Genomic DNA, 17,302 nt, shown 5'->3' on the forward strand with positions numbered 1-17,302 from the left:
TCTGGTGCTGGTTCAGGACAAGAAGTTGCGTTCGGTGCCAAGGGCGATCACGCAGCAGCAGATGGGTCACAAGCGGACGGCCAACACGCCGCAGATGTGTACGTCGGCGGAGATGCCTACGGAGGTGACATGACCAAGACTGTGTTTGTTCCAGGCAAGCTTTCTGCCGGTGCAGGCGCAGCCGCAAACGCTGATGGCAGCAATGCTTTCGCAGGCATGCCAGGACAATATTACGGCGCTGGCAAAGCTGACGCTGCAGCGAAGAATGGTTTGATCTACGACGGAGGCATGTTCACGACCACACAATACAGCGACGAAGGTGTCGGCAGTGAAGTTAAGGCAGCCCTCGCATCAGATAATGCTTCAAATAAGCAAGATTTGCTAAGTGGATCCTTTGATGCTGGTCTTGGTGTCATGTCAGAATCGCCATCTTGTGTTGATGAAGGTGGAAGCGGGCGTTGCTATGGTGAAACTTGGTATCAAAATGGTGATCCTTGTTTGTTGTGCGTCTGCGAATCATTGAGTGAAACAAGGTTTGTTGAAATATATTTTAGAAAAATTAAAACAATGAAAACTATTAATGCTACAAAAAGTGCTCAATGCTAACAAAAAAGCAAAGCAGAGCGAATTAAAGCAAATTATAGTTATTACTATCTACTGTAAACCCTTGACAGCCTGGGCAGCCTTGATTTTCTGATGATCCTCCTTTAGGTGAAACAGGCTGTCAAGGGTTTAGATAGTAATAACTATATTTGCTTTTAGAAAAATTATATGAAAACATCTTAATGTTTGAGAAAGTGATTTTCTCTTTTTTTTTTGTCTTTTAAGGTGAGGTTTGCAATTTAAATTAATCGTAGCAGCAGTGTTCCCTCTAAGGTGCGCAACTGAGCAAATGCGCAGTGCCACCAGACTATTTGCGCAGTAAAATCTTATTCTTGCGCAGTTGCACTTTCCAAATTTAAAAGTAAAATGATCTTCAACATTATTTTTGGACAGTACGCTTCTGGGCTTATCGCATTTATACCGTGTGCTGATGCACATGAGCAATTGAGCATACAGTACCCTTTTGTTACATCACAATCCTTTGTCTTTGCTTCACAAACACTCCACACTCGTGGATGCAACTAACTTTATTACTTAGCTTGCAAAAGATAGCCTATTTTCCAATTTCGACTCTGAAGACTGGTTTTACTATTTAAGTAATTACATTTTCTGTTGGTAATTCATTTTAACTCAGCATTAAAATGCTCATGCTCACTAAATCAAATATTTGCTCAGCGTAAAATTTTCTTATAGGGAACACTGGTCGTAGGCTATTTTATGTGGTAGGCACTTTAACATGCAGATATCCAATCCAGCACGAACCAATCAGAAGCTACGCTTTTCATGACGTCATCAAGATTGCGTTTGGGAAGAATAAAGGAAAAACGCAAATTCTAGCTAAATTAAAGCATCGCTTTGCCATCGGTTGGCTTGGCGCAGAGGGTTAGGGCGGCAGTAGTCATTACAATGACGTGGGTTTGATTCCCACCTCTGCTATAGCTCTTTTTTCTTCTGTAATCACCAAACAAAGTTCAAAGTAAGTATTAATTCTCTGGCTGAATGCTGGAATGGTCACAATAGCAGATAACGTACAGATAACGTAGCATCTCATTGGTTCGTGGTTGGATTGGATACGCGCGTGGATTATTAGAAATCTGCTTGTTAAAGTGCCTACCATTTTATGTAATAGAGTGCGTTGAGTAAATGTCATTTTTTATTACACACATGCAATTTTATAATTTCGTTAGCCTTGATTTAATTCAATTGTTGTTTGCTTGTAACAACAATATTGAAACAAGTTGGTTTAGCCTAATGGCTTTAAGTTAGAGTACATGCACCCGATGAAATTTTAGATATGTTTACCTGGCGTATTAAATAGCGATAGATACTGTTTGGGCGTCAAATTACAAATAAACATTTCATGTTTTGCCAGATATTAGGCTGATGCTTTCCTGCTTAATTGGCTTGATGACATTATATTCAGAAAACAAATATTTATGAAAAAATCATTGCAAACAATTTTTGATTGAGTATATCAACTTATTTTCATCAGATGCACTCACAAAGAATGTGATTCCTATCCTTCCGCTCCACATGGCTTCAAAGTTATCGCCGAGAAAGCAGATGATTGTTGTTATACATACCGTTTAGTGGATGACGAATGTGACGTAAGTTCATGTCCTTCCTCTCCGCCAGTTTGCAATTACTACGAAGATCTTCAATTCTTCTCAAGTGATGATTCCATGTGTTGCGGCACGTACGAATGTGCCTGCAACCCTGCAAAATGCATAGCCATTGGAGAAGAAAACTGTCCAGTTGGTACATCAAAAACAATAATTGATAATTCCGCTTGTTGCGTGGTTCCAAAATGCATATCTGACACAACAGCGCATTCTGCAGCAGGAATTTCTTCACTTTTGTTCGGAGACGGTTTGACATCAGTTACATCCAATGCTCTAGCAACAACAAAAGCTGTAGAAAGTGACTTGATGTCATCTTCGGGTGCTGGTAATGAGGCAGGAGAAGTTCAAACTTCAAATTCTGATATCGCTTCTAAAAACAACGATGAAAACAGCAAGTCTACAATTACGAGCTTTGTTGGCAGTGGCTTGACATTTGGAGGTCAAGCAAATGCAGATTCAGAATCTGGAACAGGCCTCATCCCTAATTATGGATCATATGCTGCTGGAAGATACAACGTATTAGCAGAAACTTATGCTAAGGCCCTTGCTTCATCAGAATCAGGATTTATGGAAGGATGTTGCCCTGGAGTGATTGATGGTTCTTCTTGTCCATCTTCTTGTCCGAAGGAAAAAGTGTGTGACGGTCAATCATGTGTTTATCCTCGTGACTGCCCTTGCTTCAGAAATTCACTTCGTCGTGCGGTAAGATTAGTGGGTTTCATTATTTTTCTGACTTTGAAATTTCGTTCTTTTCTACTTGAATTTACAAGATATTGAAACTTGAAGCAAAAATTAAGATATTGATGTTAAAACTTGACATAAGAATTTTCAAATCTTAATAAAATGTCTACCAATTTAATTTGATAGACCGGAGCAGTGTGGAAAGAAGAACATGGATGTAGTAACTGTATCTGCATGGGAGGAGAAGTTCACTGTGCCCCAGAAGTCTGTGAAATAACTTTCTGTCCAGTCGGACAAAAGTTAATCAAAAATGACCCACTTGATTGCTGTGCTACCTGTGTTGAAGACGAAAATAGCTGCCAAGATAAAAACAACGTAATGCACAATGTAAGTTGTAAACTTACACATAAAAACGAATTATGTTTGTGAAAGCAGGTTTATAAAATTAAATGTATGTAAGTAGGCTATACACGAACAATAACAAAATTTTACCTATATCACTATGAAATTCATTACTTTTCTGAAACCATTCCTGACTAAAACTGATCAAAAATAGAGGTTTAGAAAGAAGTTTGCTTTATGGTACTACAACCATATACTGTACGTACAGTAAAACCAAGCACCACCACAGCCTATAATTTTGTATTGAATGCTGTAGGCCAGGGGTGTGCAACCTTTATTACAGGAGGGCCAGATATGAATAACTGGGTGAAACCGCGGGCCGGACGTTTATTTAACATATGATTTTTAGTAGTTGCAGGCACAAAACAGTATTTTTTTTGTTATTCATATTATTCTTATATTACGGGTTATCTCCTTCCAGAAATAATAAGTTAGGACGCATACATTTCTGAAGAAAACTACTATTCAAATTTATTGTCACACCGTCTTTAAACGAGCTCAGTGAGAAGTTTGCAGCTGGCTTCTTTTCCCGACGGCTTTTTCCAAATTTACTTTAATGGATACTATACTTTACTTTAATGATCGCAATTCGAAGTCCATTTTCCAAGTGTTCGTCTGTCAGAACCGATCAATAGGGAGATTTCATGACGCCAGTTTTAGAAAAAAATGTTCGCACAACTACGTTGAGCCAAAAAGTACCATTTTTGAAGCCATGGATTTTTCAAATGTGGAAAGTCATCTTAGTTGAAATGCTTTCGGTAAAAATCGCCAAGATTCATTTCTAAATACTTTGCTTTCAAATCCGTTTTCTCTTGAAGATCAATCAGTTCAAGTTATATCTTCTGGTGCTTTGTTAATGTCTGTGTTGAATGGCGAAGCGAATATACCAAACAAATGTTCATGAGATTTGAAGTCCTTGAAACGAGCCAAAAATTCATACAACAATTTTTCAAGTTGGTCAGCACATTCAGTTTTCTTCTCAGGATGCATTCCATAGTCTCTTAAAGTTGGAAAGTGGAAAAGATTTCCTGTCTGTACGTGAGCTTTCCAAAGTCGTACTTTGTTCATAATGCCTTTTATGTGACCATACATTTTTACGTTCCAAATAATTAAATACAATGGATTAGCGGTGGCCGGTGAAAGACTTCTAAAATGGTTAACAGAAGGTGCGAAATCTACAATAATCCACTCCACAATGAATTGTTCACACGTACCAGACTAAACTAAATTATAAACACGTTTCGCGGGCCGCACACAATTCAAAATTAGCACATCTTCGCGGGCCACAAAATTTTTCTTCGCGGGCCGCATTTGGCCCGCGGGCCGCACGTTGCACACCCCTGCTGTAGGCAGTAGGAGACATGAATTTAATAAACCAGAAAATCCTGAAAGCTTTTTTACTTGTGAAAATTTTCCTATATTTTCAGTTTTCCAAGACTTCACACAATAAAAAATGTTTACTAGCTAACTTAATTAGGCTACAGCCTGCCGTATTTATCATAAACGTGAGGCAGGTGAAAGATTTTTAAAACTAAGAGATAGTGGCAACCTGTCCTTCAATGTAAGATGCAGAAACCTTCTGCTACATACTCCACACCAGGGTTGTCAGATTAGTTGTAGCCTTCCCTTCCAGATTGCATGTCAGTTTGATTCTAAATTATTCTAAATTTATTCTAGACATTTCATTTTAAGTCTAAACAAAATACCATTAAATACGCAGTGTATATTGTAAATATGATATATATAACTTACAATAAGTAGTGGTGAGAATCTTCATGTTGAAATGAAAATATCCCTACGATAAGATGATGCCAGCACATTTTTTATCAAGTTTTGTAGCCTTTGTTCACCCCAATTTTATATCTGTGCCTGCGTGCTTGTGGAAACAATTTGTCAAATGGTCGGCAGTGTAAACGATGTATGCTAACAAATGAACACAGCAAGTGAAAGAGCAACTGTTTTTTTCTTTATATCATTAGAATTCTTGAAAACTGTACGTAGGGTTGCCTCCTGCTGAGAAGCCTTGCCCAGTTTTTGCCTGTTTGTGTAAGAGCTACCTTTGATAAGTTAATCGCTGTACATCTGCTAAAAAATATCATACCGTAGCCTACATACAAATATTAGCCTACCCTAAAAGTGTTTCTAGAAAGCACTATAATCCATTATTTGAGTGTAATTTTGCAAAAATTTTCCAGGGGGCATGCCCTCGGACCCCCTAGAATACGCGCGTCTTCGAAACGTTCTTATCCCCCATGAGTTTTATTACTTCTCTTCAATCCCTTGCTCAACCCACCAGGATACGCCACTGCGTAGAGCCATATTCTTCCTACAATAAACTTCACATACGCTTGGATTTTTGAACTTCTTATCTAACTTCTTCGATGCAACAAAATATGAAAATCAATAAATACCGTACCGGTACTTAACAATAACTACGGTACTGTATTCTGTAACAACCTAAAAACATAACAGATTAAAAGTAAACTTAACATACATGGAAATATAACTCAGTGTTAAGTGTGCGGAAAGTCCTGTCAGCTTACTAGGTTGCGTCACACTTCTCACAGACAGGCTTTCGCGCCAGAAAGCGTGCAATTCTGCAACAAAGTTTCAAAGAAAGAGACGGAACTAGGGCAGAAAGTTACGCGCACGCGTTGCAGCTACTAAATGCAATGAAAAAAAGACAATTACCGAAACAATCTAGACTTGTCTAAATAATCCCAATTTGCTTCTAAAATTATTCCAGATTCCAGACATTTTTTTTTCTCTACTAGACAGTTCGTTTTGATTCCAGATCTGGAATCAATTATTCCAATTTGACAACTCTGCTCCACACTAGAATCATAAATAGCAAACAACATGACAGTTTATGATTTGTTTCATCCACAATGGTCATTATCGCTTTGTTATTAGCCTATGCGTTGGCTTTGAGTGTAAACAGGCAATCTTCACTCTGACAACCGACTTAGAATAGGCTATTAGCCTATGGCTGCAATTGTTGGGCAGGTAGAGATCTTCTAATAGTAAAATACCGATTAGCAAAGGAAGCTTCGCGGATCAAGTAGCCTAATCAGATTAAATATAAGATGGGTTACAGGTACAACGTGTAGAATATGGTAATCGCCCTTGAACGCATAGGGAAAAAATAATAAAGCAATAAGCTTTGTAGGTAGCAGCCTATCACCAAATGTAGGCGACTGCAGGCCTGCGTGGTATTTCTGAAACTGTGCTAAACTACAGTAATCAGTATAGGCAAAGATCGATCACTTCGCATGCAAGTTAGGCTACAGCAGTATTTGTCCAAAGTATGTTGAGTTGTTATAATGAAAACAGAGACTAGTTGAACTTTGCAACATTATGGTAACATGAAATTTTGTAGGTTAAGATTTACAATAAGGTACAAGTTTTAATTATGTCACGCTTGTTTCGAATCACCCTGAATCATGCTTCAAAAAGTAGACATTTAGAATGCAGAAAGCCATCGCGAGGTGACAGAAGGCAGTTGACAGGAGACTCAAGCGTTAAGGGTAAGCGTGAAATTCATTTGACTGCTGATCGGTTAATAGTTCCGAGACTCTGACTTCATCCCTCACTCTGAATCGAATCGTCTTGGAACTTTCTTGGAACTTAAAGAGAGGCTTCTAACAAAACCTTTCTTGTTTTCTTAGTTGAATGAGAAATGGACTGACGAAAATAACGAATGCGAGGTTTGTCAATGCACACAAGCTGGAATAGAATGTCTCCCTAAGGAATGCACAGTGGAAACTCCACCCATTTGCGAAGAAGGTCATATCCTTGTCACAAAGAAAAATGATTGCTGTGATACATATGAATGCGGTATGTTTTTCTTGGTTAAAAATAAACAATTTTGTTTGAAATATTTGTTTGGATCATTTGCCCACACACACACCTCAAACCTCAACATTATACAAATATTTTCAAGCTTTAAAAATAGTATGCCATTGTCATGACATAGTCTACAATACCATTGATGGAGAATATAAAACTTTTGTTTCATTTTCAGTTTGCGATTCATCTCTATGCACGACCACGTTACCTGTGTGTGATGAGTATTACTCAGCTGTTATTGTGAACCCGTTGGATTGTTGTCCGGTTTATGAATGCGGTAACTATACCTAGGCTACTATGTTATGGTTGGTTTTAAATCTTTATCCTGGGACTGACAAAGCCTTGATAGGTTATTCCTGGTAGTTTCGCATACTTGTGAGAGGCTCTTGACGCAGGGCCGGTTACCGAGATTGACAGAGTGAAGTTTCCGATTGTTGAAATGTTGTTGCCGGAAAACTATTCCATCTACTAGTTGCCGCTGAATGGAGAGCGGTCCTGAAATGCGTTGCTCAAAAGCACACCCCGAGAGCCGAACCAACGCTGCGTAATGGTAGGCATATACAGTCAAGCTTCATCGGAACCGAGCCAAACTAGTCCGATTAAGCTGAGAGAACAATTTTCTTGGAATTCCTTTTTGGTTCGCTTCAAGTGCTGTACATAGGCATACTACTGGCAGAAACAAACTGAGAATACGAACACAAGAAACTAGCAAAAAAACAAAAAAGTAAACAAACCGAAATACAATCAACAATGCAAACAAAATACTGTAAGCGGTCACGGAAAAAGCGTCGTAGGCTAGTGACCTTTTGCACAGTAGACTACAACATTTGCTGCGATACTGTAGGCTATAATGGTTATTCTGTTAATAGTGTAATTTTTGTAAAATTACAAGACGATACATTAACAGTTACACGTTTGGGTGTACATTCTTTTCAGCAAGCTTCAAACACATTTTGGTTTGTTAGATCATGGCTTTTCATACGTTATCGAACTCTTTTAATTTTATATGGTCTGAATCTGCATTGTGCTGGAAGCTTGGTGAAATAAGTTAATGCACTCCAAAAAGTAGTCATCAAACACAACTGCTTTTAACGTGATATGAACTGGTAATAAATCGTTACACCCGGATAAAAATAATGTCATATAATACTGGAATGTAAAATGATAACAAGAAAATAGATTACATTTATACATTGAGAAAATAACTGTAGCCTACCTACATTAGGCTACTGATATCAAAGTAGAAAGACTAACAAAACGATTGAGTCATATCGGCCATGAATCTGCATGTATGAGGAATTCAACGGCTTTAAACCATATGATTTTAGTCATCAACCAGTTTCCTCAGTTACTCAAAGCTTCACACATCAACACCCTGTGTACAATTCATTTTTAGTATAAGCTACCTATACTAGATGAACGTATTTTTGTTTTGAAAATTGAGAGTAGGGTTACATTAGGCTAGTGACTAGACTCTAGTCGCTAGTCTATTATATAAGTTTTTATTCATCAGTCATAAAGTGTACAACGTTCATGAAAGCAAATTTTATTTTCAAAGTATGCCGATCGGAAACCTGCCCACCAGCTCCTATTTGTGGGTTTAACGAACGTCGTGAGCGAGTGAATGATGACACTGAGTGCTGTGGAACCTATACATGCAAACGTAAGTTTATGTTCCAATTTTCAATATACAGCGCTACCAAACTGTAAGTTTTTCAAAAAAAATTTCTCTAGTAGCAAAGATTGCGCAATTTTTTACTCACATTTTTGATTTTTTACTCTTAGTTTTATCTAAAAAAAAGCGTCATTAAGACTGAGGGAATATTGTTTTTTCTGTATTTCTTGCTTACCTATTAACAAATGAGCCTATCAAAGGTACTTTCAATGTTGAATAACTTTTACCCTGTAGGGTAACACTAGATTTAACTGCTTTTTCATTGCGTTCGATTTTATTCTATTATCTAAAGTTAAAATTCTGCTTTGTTCGCTTTGTATTTATACATATTTTAAAATATAAACTTTTCAATACAGGTATGGGATGTACTGATGAAGAAGGCACCTTCCACGAAGTCAATACTGAATGGGCAATGATCAACGATGTTTGTCAAACTTGCTCTTGTGTTGATGATCGCAATATGATGTGCAAGGCCAAGACATGTGCTGAGTCAATCAAGCCTACTTGTGCTGACGGTGTCGAGCCTACGCTTGTGATGAACGTAGATGGATGTTGTCCAACTTACGTTTGTGATTGTAAGAAAATAACCACTGTATTTATCTTCTTTGTTGTTTATTCAATATATTTAGTCACAGAAGCTCAAGTACTGTATAGGCTATAGAAAGCAAGGTGCATTTTCATAGTTATCCGCGCTAAATTGATTTCACTGTAAGCAATCAATCTAAAGCAGGCTACAAGCAATGCTCAGAAAGTCATTCTTGCTAAACGCATTGCATTTTCAGTATTTTCATATAACTCTACGGTACAAGTATAAGCATATAAAAAAATGTAGATCATATAAAAACGATCTGCGATTCCAAATATTTCAACAGACAACTTATTGCAGTTGTATGCCGAGGATACGCGGGAAGCAGCCGAATCCACACGTTTGATGGATACAGCTATGCAAGATCTTGTCCATGCTCTCACGTACTAGCCCGAGACTCGTTTGGCCTTAACTTCGAAGTATCGGTAGAACGGGAATACTGTGGAAGCTCAATATGCACTAAATCTATGACGATGGTGGACAAAGTATCATTAGAAACATTTACGATCGTAAAAGAACAAAAGGTATGGTTGATATAAAACGCAATGTTATGTAAACTATGTCAATAGGAAGATTTTGATTTTCTTTCTGTGAAACGTGCGAAAAGTTTGTTGAAAGTTTGCTTCGCATTAGATGAACTTGAACCAAGATCATTTCTTGTTATTTTTAGGGATCCACTTCAACTACAGCAAGCTTTACCATTGATGTGGTCGGCCAAACAACGACAGTTATAATGAAAGCTACAGAAGTAAAGGTTGTGTTTGATCACACCTCTGATACTTGGGCTGTACATGTGCCAGCGAAATATTCCGGAAAAACTGAAGGACTGTGTGGTCTTGCGGATGGTGAAATGAGCAATGATCTTTGGACTGGAAGCTACGTGGTAGTGACGGTCACAACAGGACAAGCAGCAAGTTCGGACTCAATCGGAACATTCTTTAACCGTTGGTTGGTTCAAAACGTTGGTGGCACTGCACTTGCTGCTGCTGGTGGTGCAGGATTTTCATCTGGAAATGCCCAACCAGAATGTCTTGTGGATGCTGCACCTGAAACAGGATTAATTGTTGGTGGAGGAAGCGCTGCAGCGCAAACAGCTTGCTTACACCTGTTTGCTACAAGTCAACTTGGACAGTTGTCTTCTCTTGTTGATTCAAGTGAATATGTGGAAACATGTGCAAGAGTAACTGCTGGTCTTCCACTGATCCACGAAGGATCACCTGTTGCTGCTGATTGGCCAGGGTGCTCAGCACTTGCGGCTTACGCTGATGCTGGTGCAAGAATGGGCAAATGCGTCGTCTGGAGAAGTGAAGCTTTCTGTGCAAACACAGCCTGCACAACTGGAGGATGTGAGTACAGAGGATGCGGACCAAACACCAAAAAGACTTGCGACAACTACAAAGTCTACGATAGTCTGAGCATAATTGACAACGCAGAAGGATGTTTCTGTGCTGGTAACAAGGTAAGCTATGCAATAGATTGAATTTCGCTTTTAGCAGCATGATCCTTGCTTACTTTACAATGTAGATATTAACGACCTGTTTTAGCCTGATGCTGCGAGTTCGCTGTAGTAATAGCGAATTGCAAGTCTAGGAATTGCATAATTCGCTATTACCACAGCAAACATCAGGCTAAAACAGGTCGTTAATATCTACACTGTAAAGTAAGGTAAGCTATGTTTAACACCTCTTTCTAAGATTAAATATTCCATAATCATCTTTGTATTTTTTGGAACCACTGCTAATTTGCATTCATCGAATGCTGGCATTTGCACAATAATCTAATCACTTAACATAATATATTTAAAAATCAATTTCGCTATAACGGTATCTTCAGTTTATTCAAATAATATCTATTAGAATTAGTTTAATTTTCTGGTGATACTACATCTTAATTCTTGCTTAAAATTATTTAACGCAAATTTAAGCATAAGTGATGCCATGAACTTATGTCCAGGTTCTTAACGATGGTGAATGTGTGGATACATTCGAGTGCCCAGTATGCAGCGATGAAGGTGGCTTCGGACGCAAAGTTGGCGAACAATGGTATTACGCTGGTGAACCGTGCATAATCGCCACTTGCCAACCTGATGCAACCATTGTACAATCTCAAGTTGCTTGTCCCGCAGCACCAGTATGCGGACTAAATGAGGTTAGCTAAGTTTTTGTAACTTTAAGTTCACCACGGCTTTTTCGTATTCACTCAATTCAGATTAAATGTTTTAGTAACAGTGTAAGCATACTTTCTGAAAGAGTAGAAGGGCTATCCAGTGTTCTGTGCATTGCTACCCAAGACTATGTAAAATGGGAACGCTTATCAATCATTCAATCATTTTATTTTTCGTCATTAACGCGTCCGGGACGAAAAAGATATTAACTACAAAAATCGATATAAACCTACCAGCAGGTTAATGAACGGGAAAAGGTGGCAAAACCTTGAAAGGTTTAAAACGTGCCTGAATGAAAAATTATGTAGTAGGCTATATATCAGTAGCTAGCAGGGCCACAAAACCCAAAAAACAAATAGCAAAAAATAAAACAAAAACAGCGTTCTTGTTCACTGATGTTAATCGCCCAGGCACGCCTATTGGACAGGTATCACATTTACTCCAGTTCCGTCACTTTACATCTGTAATCAACTGTCATTTTCACAGTTATCATAATGGGATTGCTTTGCAGAATTTGGCCAGAGTGGAGGATGATTCAGTTTGCTGCACTGCATACATTTGCCTACCAGATAACCATGAATCTAAATGCGCTGGACTTCGTTGTCCACCTATCATTAGACCACGTTGCTCGGTTGGTGAAGCATGGAGAGCAATTCCAACTGGACCAAACGACTGTTGTTTGAGATATACATGCGAATGTAATTCTGACTCCTGCCCAAGCACTCCTGTTCCTGTACGTAGCACATCAGTTGCATTCTCCTTGTTGGCAATTCATGAAAGTTTACTAAAGTATTTCTATTACTGCAATAGAAACCTTTATTTTGCTTAAACTTTTTTCATGACTAGGCTACTCTAGCCACATAGCTAAACAGCAAGCAGTTTATGCACATATGTTATAAACCAATTCATCTTTAAACTTTTGCTTGCTGCAAAGTAACCAACTTCGTTTACATTAAACTGAGAAACTTTTGTCAATAAAAAAAAAATTCTTTAAATAATAATAGATCATCTTATTATTATTCTCTACAATAAAAGCATAAATGAAACGTGTTTGCATTGACACTTAAATGCAGTAAGCCTGTAACTTCTACAAAACTGATTTGCGAGGGAGCCTAATATCATTATGAGAATGATGTAGCCCATTGTTATTCTAAACAACTAAAATATTACCATAATATATCTAATACGTTACATATTTAAGCTATAAGAACCACATATTTTGTAGATTATATAAAACAATAAATTACCTGGTAAATTACTTTCGCTATAGTCTGTTATTTCAACTGTAGGTTTGTGAAGATGGTGAAGAACTTGAGGTTTTGGGTGCTGATGACTGCTGTCCATCTGCAACTTGCGTATGCAAAACCGAATTGTGCGAAACAGTACCAACATGTGCCGAAGCCGGACATGTTGCTCATGTGGTTGAAGAAGGACGCTGTTGCCCGGTGTATGAATGTACTTGTGATCGTGATAACTGCGCAAGTGCCACTGCACCCGTCTGCGAAAATGGAGAAGTAGCTGTGGTCAATAATCCCGGTGAATGCTGTCCAACGTACATCTGTGAATGCGACCAATCACAATGTCAACCATGTGTCACTGAATGTGCTGATGGCTTCAAGTTAGTTACAACAAGCGAAGTTGGAGCATGCTGTGCTGTTACGGAATGCCAATGTGATGAATCTCAATGCCCAGCTGCTAAGGTTACGCCATGCCCGGCATTGCCTGGATACAGGTAAGCTTGTCCAAATCTGATTTGTATCAACGCTAATAGACTACTGCATAAAAGTGGTTTACAAAGACAGAATGAAAATGTTAGTAGGTATATTTTTATTCTTATGACAAAAACTGAATCTCTAAAGCCAAGATCCATCCTTTTCTGCCATTTCTATCTCTTATTATCACCATAAAACGACACATTTTGTTGTTCAGAATAATCACAACTGGAAAAGAAACGCGAGCACTTGGTTTACCGGAATGCTGTCCAAGCGAAAGAGAAGAAATCTGTACTTGTGACATAAACAGTTGTCCGGCTGATCTAACAACGTGCGAATCTTTCGAAAGAAAGTACCAAACCAATCCAGGAAAATGTTGTCCATCTTATGCTTGCGAGTGCAATCAAGGTAAGACTGTTCTAAAATTATGTCGATTTTCGAAAAGATTGAATAAGTTAGGGCATTCTAAATTATTAACCAAGAGTTCGACACCGTAAGATAACCTTTAAGCGGAAACAACAGATGTGCTCTTCTTTAGTAGAAGGTTGGAAATGTTTTGCACACAATAGCGAGATGCAGTCATTCAACTGAAATACTGTGCAAAGTTCCAATATTATTGAATACACGAACCAAGAATTCTATGAAGTTTTTGGAACATGTTTTTTCTTGTGACTTGCTAGTATATTTACTGCCTTCAACAGATTCTTTTTTGAAATTGTCTCTTGTAGGCTATGATTACATTTGACTGTATAAGTAGAATTACATCTGACTATGTAAGTTCGATACATCTGCACTATCTAATATAATGTAAGTGTGATTGTGAAAACACTGTTGCTCTGCAGATTCATGTGATATTGGAGAACTGATCTGCCCAACTGGTAAGCACAGCGCGACCAAGGCTCTTAACCGATGCTGTACCACTCGGGTCTGTGAATGTGATGCATGTTGTGAACCACAACAATGCAAAGAAGGTTGGACAGCACTTGATTCAGTTGATGGTTGTGGTTGTACGGTACGCCAATGCACACCACCAGAAGAATGCGTGTATCTCGGAGAAACACATACACCAGGTATTGTGATTTACGAGCATTTTACGGCTTATCCAAACAACGTTTATGCAACATTTCAAAAACATCTGGTTTTTGTCCGCTTTAATATCTCAGTTCACAAATCATGGCTATAATCACCAAAAAAATTAATAGCCAAGTGATAATGGCTTGATTCTCGGCTTGTGCAACTAGAAAACAAAATCTTTCCAAATTAGTGGAGAAACGTAATGGAAAGTTGCTTTACTGCTTGTAGAGATAAAGTAGGATAACAGTTTACACAAATATGCAAAATTAGTAAATCAATTCATGCTGTTAAAATTTTGGTTTCTATGTTTTATGAAAAACAAATACACTATATACCAGTGATATGGAAGGATACATATTTTCATGAAATAGGTCTAACATGGATGGAAGACGTGTGCACGGAATGCAGCTGCAGTATGACACCAAATGAACTGGGAGAATATGAAACAGCCTGCAGTGCAATAAAATGCGGAACATGCAGTTCAGGGTACACATACGTACCAGTTGCTGGACAATGCTGTGGAGATTGTGTGCCAACAGTGTGTCATTACGAGGGAAAACAATTCGCTCCTGGCCAGACTTGGATTACTTCAGGTAAGTCATCGAAAAATGTTCATTACAAGAATAAAAACCTGTCTTATTTCTTGTTATGCCGAGGCATCCTATCATCAACATAAATATTCTTAATAATATTTACAGACGATCAATGTACTACATGTGAATGTATGATTGATCCAATCAATAACGAAGTGTACAGCCAATGCAATGCTCCATCTTGCCAACCAATTGATCCACTCTGTGCACCTGCTGATATCAAGACAACAAGCGATGGATGTTGTACATACTGCTCTACCAGTAAGTTACAACCTTCGAAGACATAACTACTTTCTGAATCTTTTAAAACAGATCATTTGAATGTTGTTTTTGTGCAAGACTGTTGAGACCTAGTCTCCTTTTTATACAAGAGTATTGAGACCTAGTCTCATGTTACATGTTTTTTCACAGGTACACCAACAGAGAACAAGTGTAGACCAGTGAATGACTTCTTCGAAGAAATTGAATATGACGGTTGCAGATCACCTAATAAGGTCAACGTTACCATGTGCGAAGGTCAATGTACAAGCGCTTCAGTTTTCTCATCTGAAGTGGGAGGCTTCCAGAAGCAATGTTCTTGCTGCAGTACGGTTAGAACAGAGAAGAGATCTGTTGACTTGTTGTGTCCAGATTCATCCACTAAGTCTTATGAGTATGAAGTTGCATTAGAGTGTGCATGTCATGCTACAGCTTGTGGCGGTGAACCTCAGACATAAAAGAGAACTGAGCAAACGGATTGATAAAGACGACGGACGGACATATGTGTAAAAGACGAATGCGACTATAAAATATATTTTACTGCAGAATTATATTTAACACGAATTATATTTTGCCGAAGTTAGGAATACGGTGTAAAAGAGATGTAGGCCTATAGTGCTGTTATATTGAACTACCGTTCAAACATAGTCGAGAAAATAATTTCTAACTCCTTATGTGCTAATTTGAATCTTTGCCAAATGAATATAGCAGCGTCGTTATTCGTTCTTATTCACATGGAACTTACTTATTTGTTTTTATTTTATTTTCCCGTGTCACATATTTCTTTTTTCTGTAGATCTAAGTCTTTCCTATCGCTTATACACATCTTATCTTCAGTTAGTTTGAGCGGGTTGCTGTTTAGTTTCTTGTAATTTGAAACATTTTCTTGGCTCCATAATATTATTACCGTGCTTGTCAGATACATTCAAATGTCTGAACTGCATGCACATTATTTTGTCGTGGATGGATTCCAAGAGAACAATATGTTCTCAATCAAAGAAAAAGTTGTTTTGATCCACGAATCTTTTGCGAAAGGTCAATTCTTTGCTTGTCAAATATCCATTGAGATCTTTTTGCAACAAGAGTCTTGTCAAGGCAATATTGCTTTCAGCTACCCAGCGTTGATGAGTGTCTTCTGGTGATGGAGACAAGCGAGTGTGGGTTTTTATGCTTCCTTAAAATCAACCTATAACTGTCTTACTTCGAATGGTGGTGCATTTTGTGAAGTAAATTTGACGAAGGTATCTTCTTGGATTCGCAAGTGCTCTAGTTCTCACCAGATGAAAACCTCTTCAATGCACTAGTCATAGGTAGAGCTTTTTACCAATTTGCATTCTTTTCATCGAAGACTTCACACTCGCATGCGATATGTGACAAGGGGAACACATGTTGCAATGGGTGCTTGTTTCTTCCTCGGTTTAGCTCTTTTTTTCCTTCTATCTTTTCCTGTTGTTTACTCCACAATTTTGTATGGGGAACAAAAGAGTGGTTATGGATAACAAAAAAACGAGTTGCAACCAAAGGCTGTGAAATATTGTGTAGGGTTATTTTTGTCACTGTCTATACAGTTACGGTGGTGTAGAGGGGCGTATGTACTCTTTGGTAACATTTAACAATTCATAGCAATGATGCGGTACAAGAATTCTTACAGTATGTTGGTCATATATTGTTAGAAGATGACCACAAATATCTTCGTAATTTTTCAAACCACGTTTATGTTGTTGGGGAAGGTGGTAACTTTTTTGGAAGTGCATATCACAGTGCTTTTTACCGTAGTGCCGTAATAGTGTTGCATTTGGTGTGTGTATCTTACTGTCATTTCATTTATTTTCTGGTGCTACTAAGCTCTGTTGACACGGGAATAAACTGCATTATAAAACTATACTTTTGTGAGTTTTTTTTCGCATTTAGACCGGATAAGATTAACTTTTTAGGCCAGCAGGGGAAGAGGACAGTGGTTGCTATTAGGAAAGAGTGAATTATTATTTTTACCAATTTCAAGACATAAAAGCTATGTATTTCCAAGCACCACTTTATCTCTCCATCACAGAAAACTGTAGGCTACTAATAATGATTTTGCTGA

General features: G+C 38.1%; 1 protein-coding gene across 1 annotated transcript; it reads left to right on the forward strand.

Annotated features, from left to right (window-relative positions):
* The first annotated feature begins 228 nt into the window (after nt 1-228).
* On the forward strand, nt 229-17,101 carry LOC145785989 (von Willebrand factor-like). The gene is made up of 17 exons (XM_082597682.1): nt 229-533; nt 2,096-2,927; nt 3,093-3,293; nt 6,977-7,145; nt 7,333-7,434; nt 8,716-8,820; nt 9,189-9,407; nt 9,719-9,942; nt 10,089-10,877; nt 11,372-11,566; nt 12,094-12,315; nt 12,872-13,314; nt 13,512-13,702; nt 14,137-14,364; nt 14,740-14,961; nt 15,067-15,222; nt 15,373-17,101. The coding sequence occupies exons 1-17, from the start codon at nt 289-291 to the stop codon at nt 15,675-15,677; spliced, it is 4,848 nt and encodes a 1,615-aa protein (XP_082453808.1). The 5' UTR covers nt 229-288; the 3' UTR covers nt 15,678-17,101.
* The last annotated feature ends 201 nt before the right edge of the window (nt 17,102-17,302 follow it).

The sequence above is a fragment of the Aplidium turbinatum genome, chromosome 16, assembly GCF_918807975.1.
Source record: "Aplidium turbinatum chromosome 16, kaAplTurb1.1, whole genome shotgun sequence".
NCBI classification, from domain to species: Eukaryota; Metazoa; Chordata; class Ascidiacea; order Aplousobranchia; family Polyclinidae; genus Aplidium; species Aplidium turbinatum.

What these genes read in the sequence shown, in the direction of transcription:
- LOC145785989 (XM_082597682.1), top strand. Translation starts at nt 289, where the DNA reads ATGTTCACGACCACACAATACAGCGACGAAGGTGTCGGCAGTGAAGTT. An exon ending in CGGAGAAACACATACACCAG is followed by an intron (nt 14,365 to 14,739) that starts GTATTGTGATTT and finishes TTCATGAAATAG; the next exon opens with GTCTAACATGGATGGAAGAC. An exon ending in TTGTACATACTGCTCTACCA is followed by an intron (nt 15,223 to 15,372) that starts GTAAGTTACAAC and finishes GTTTTTTCACAG; the next exon opens with GTACACCAACAGAGAACAAG.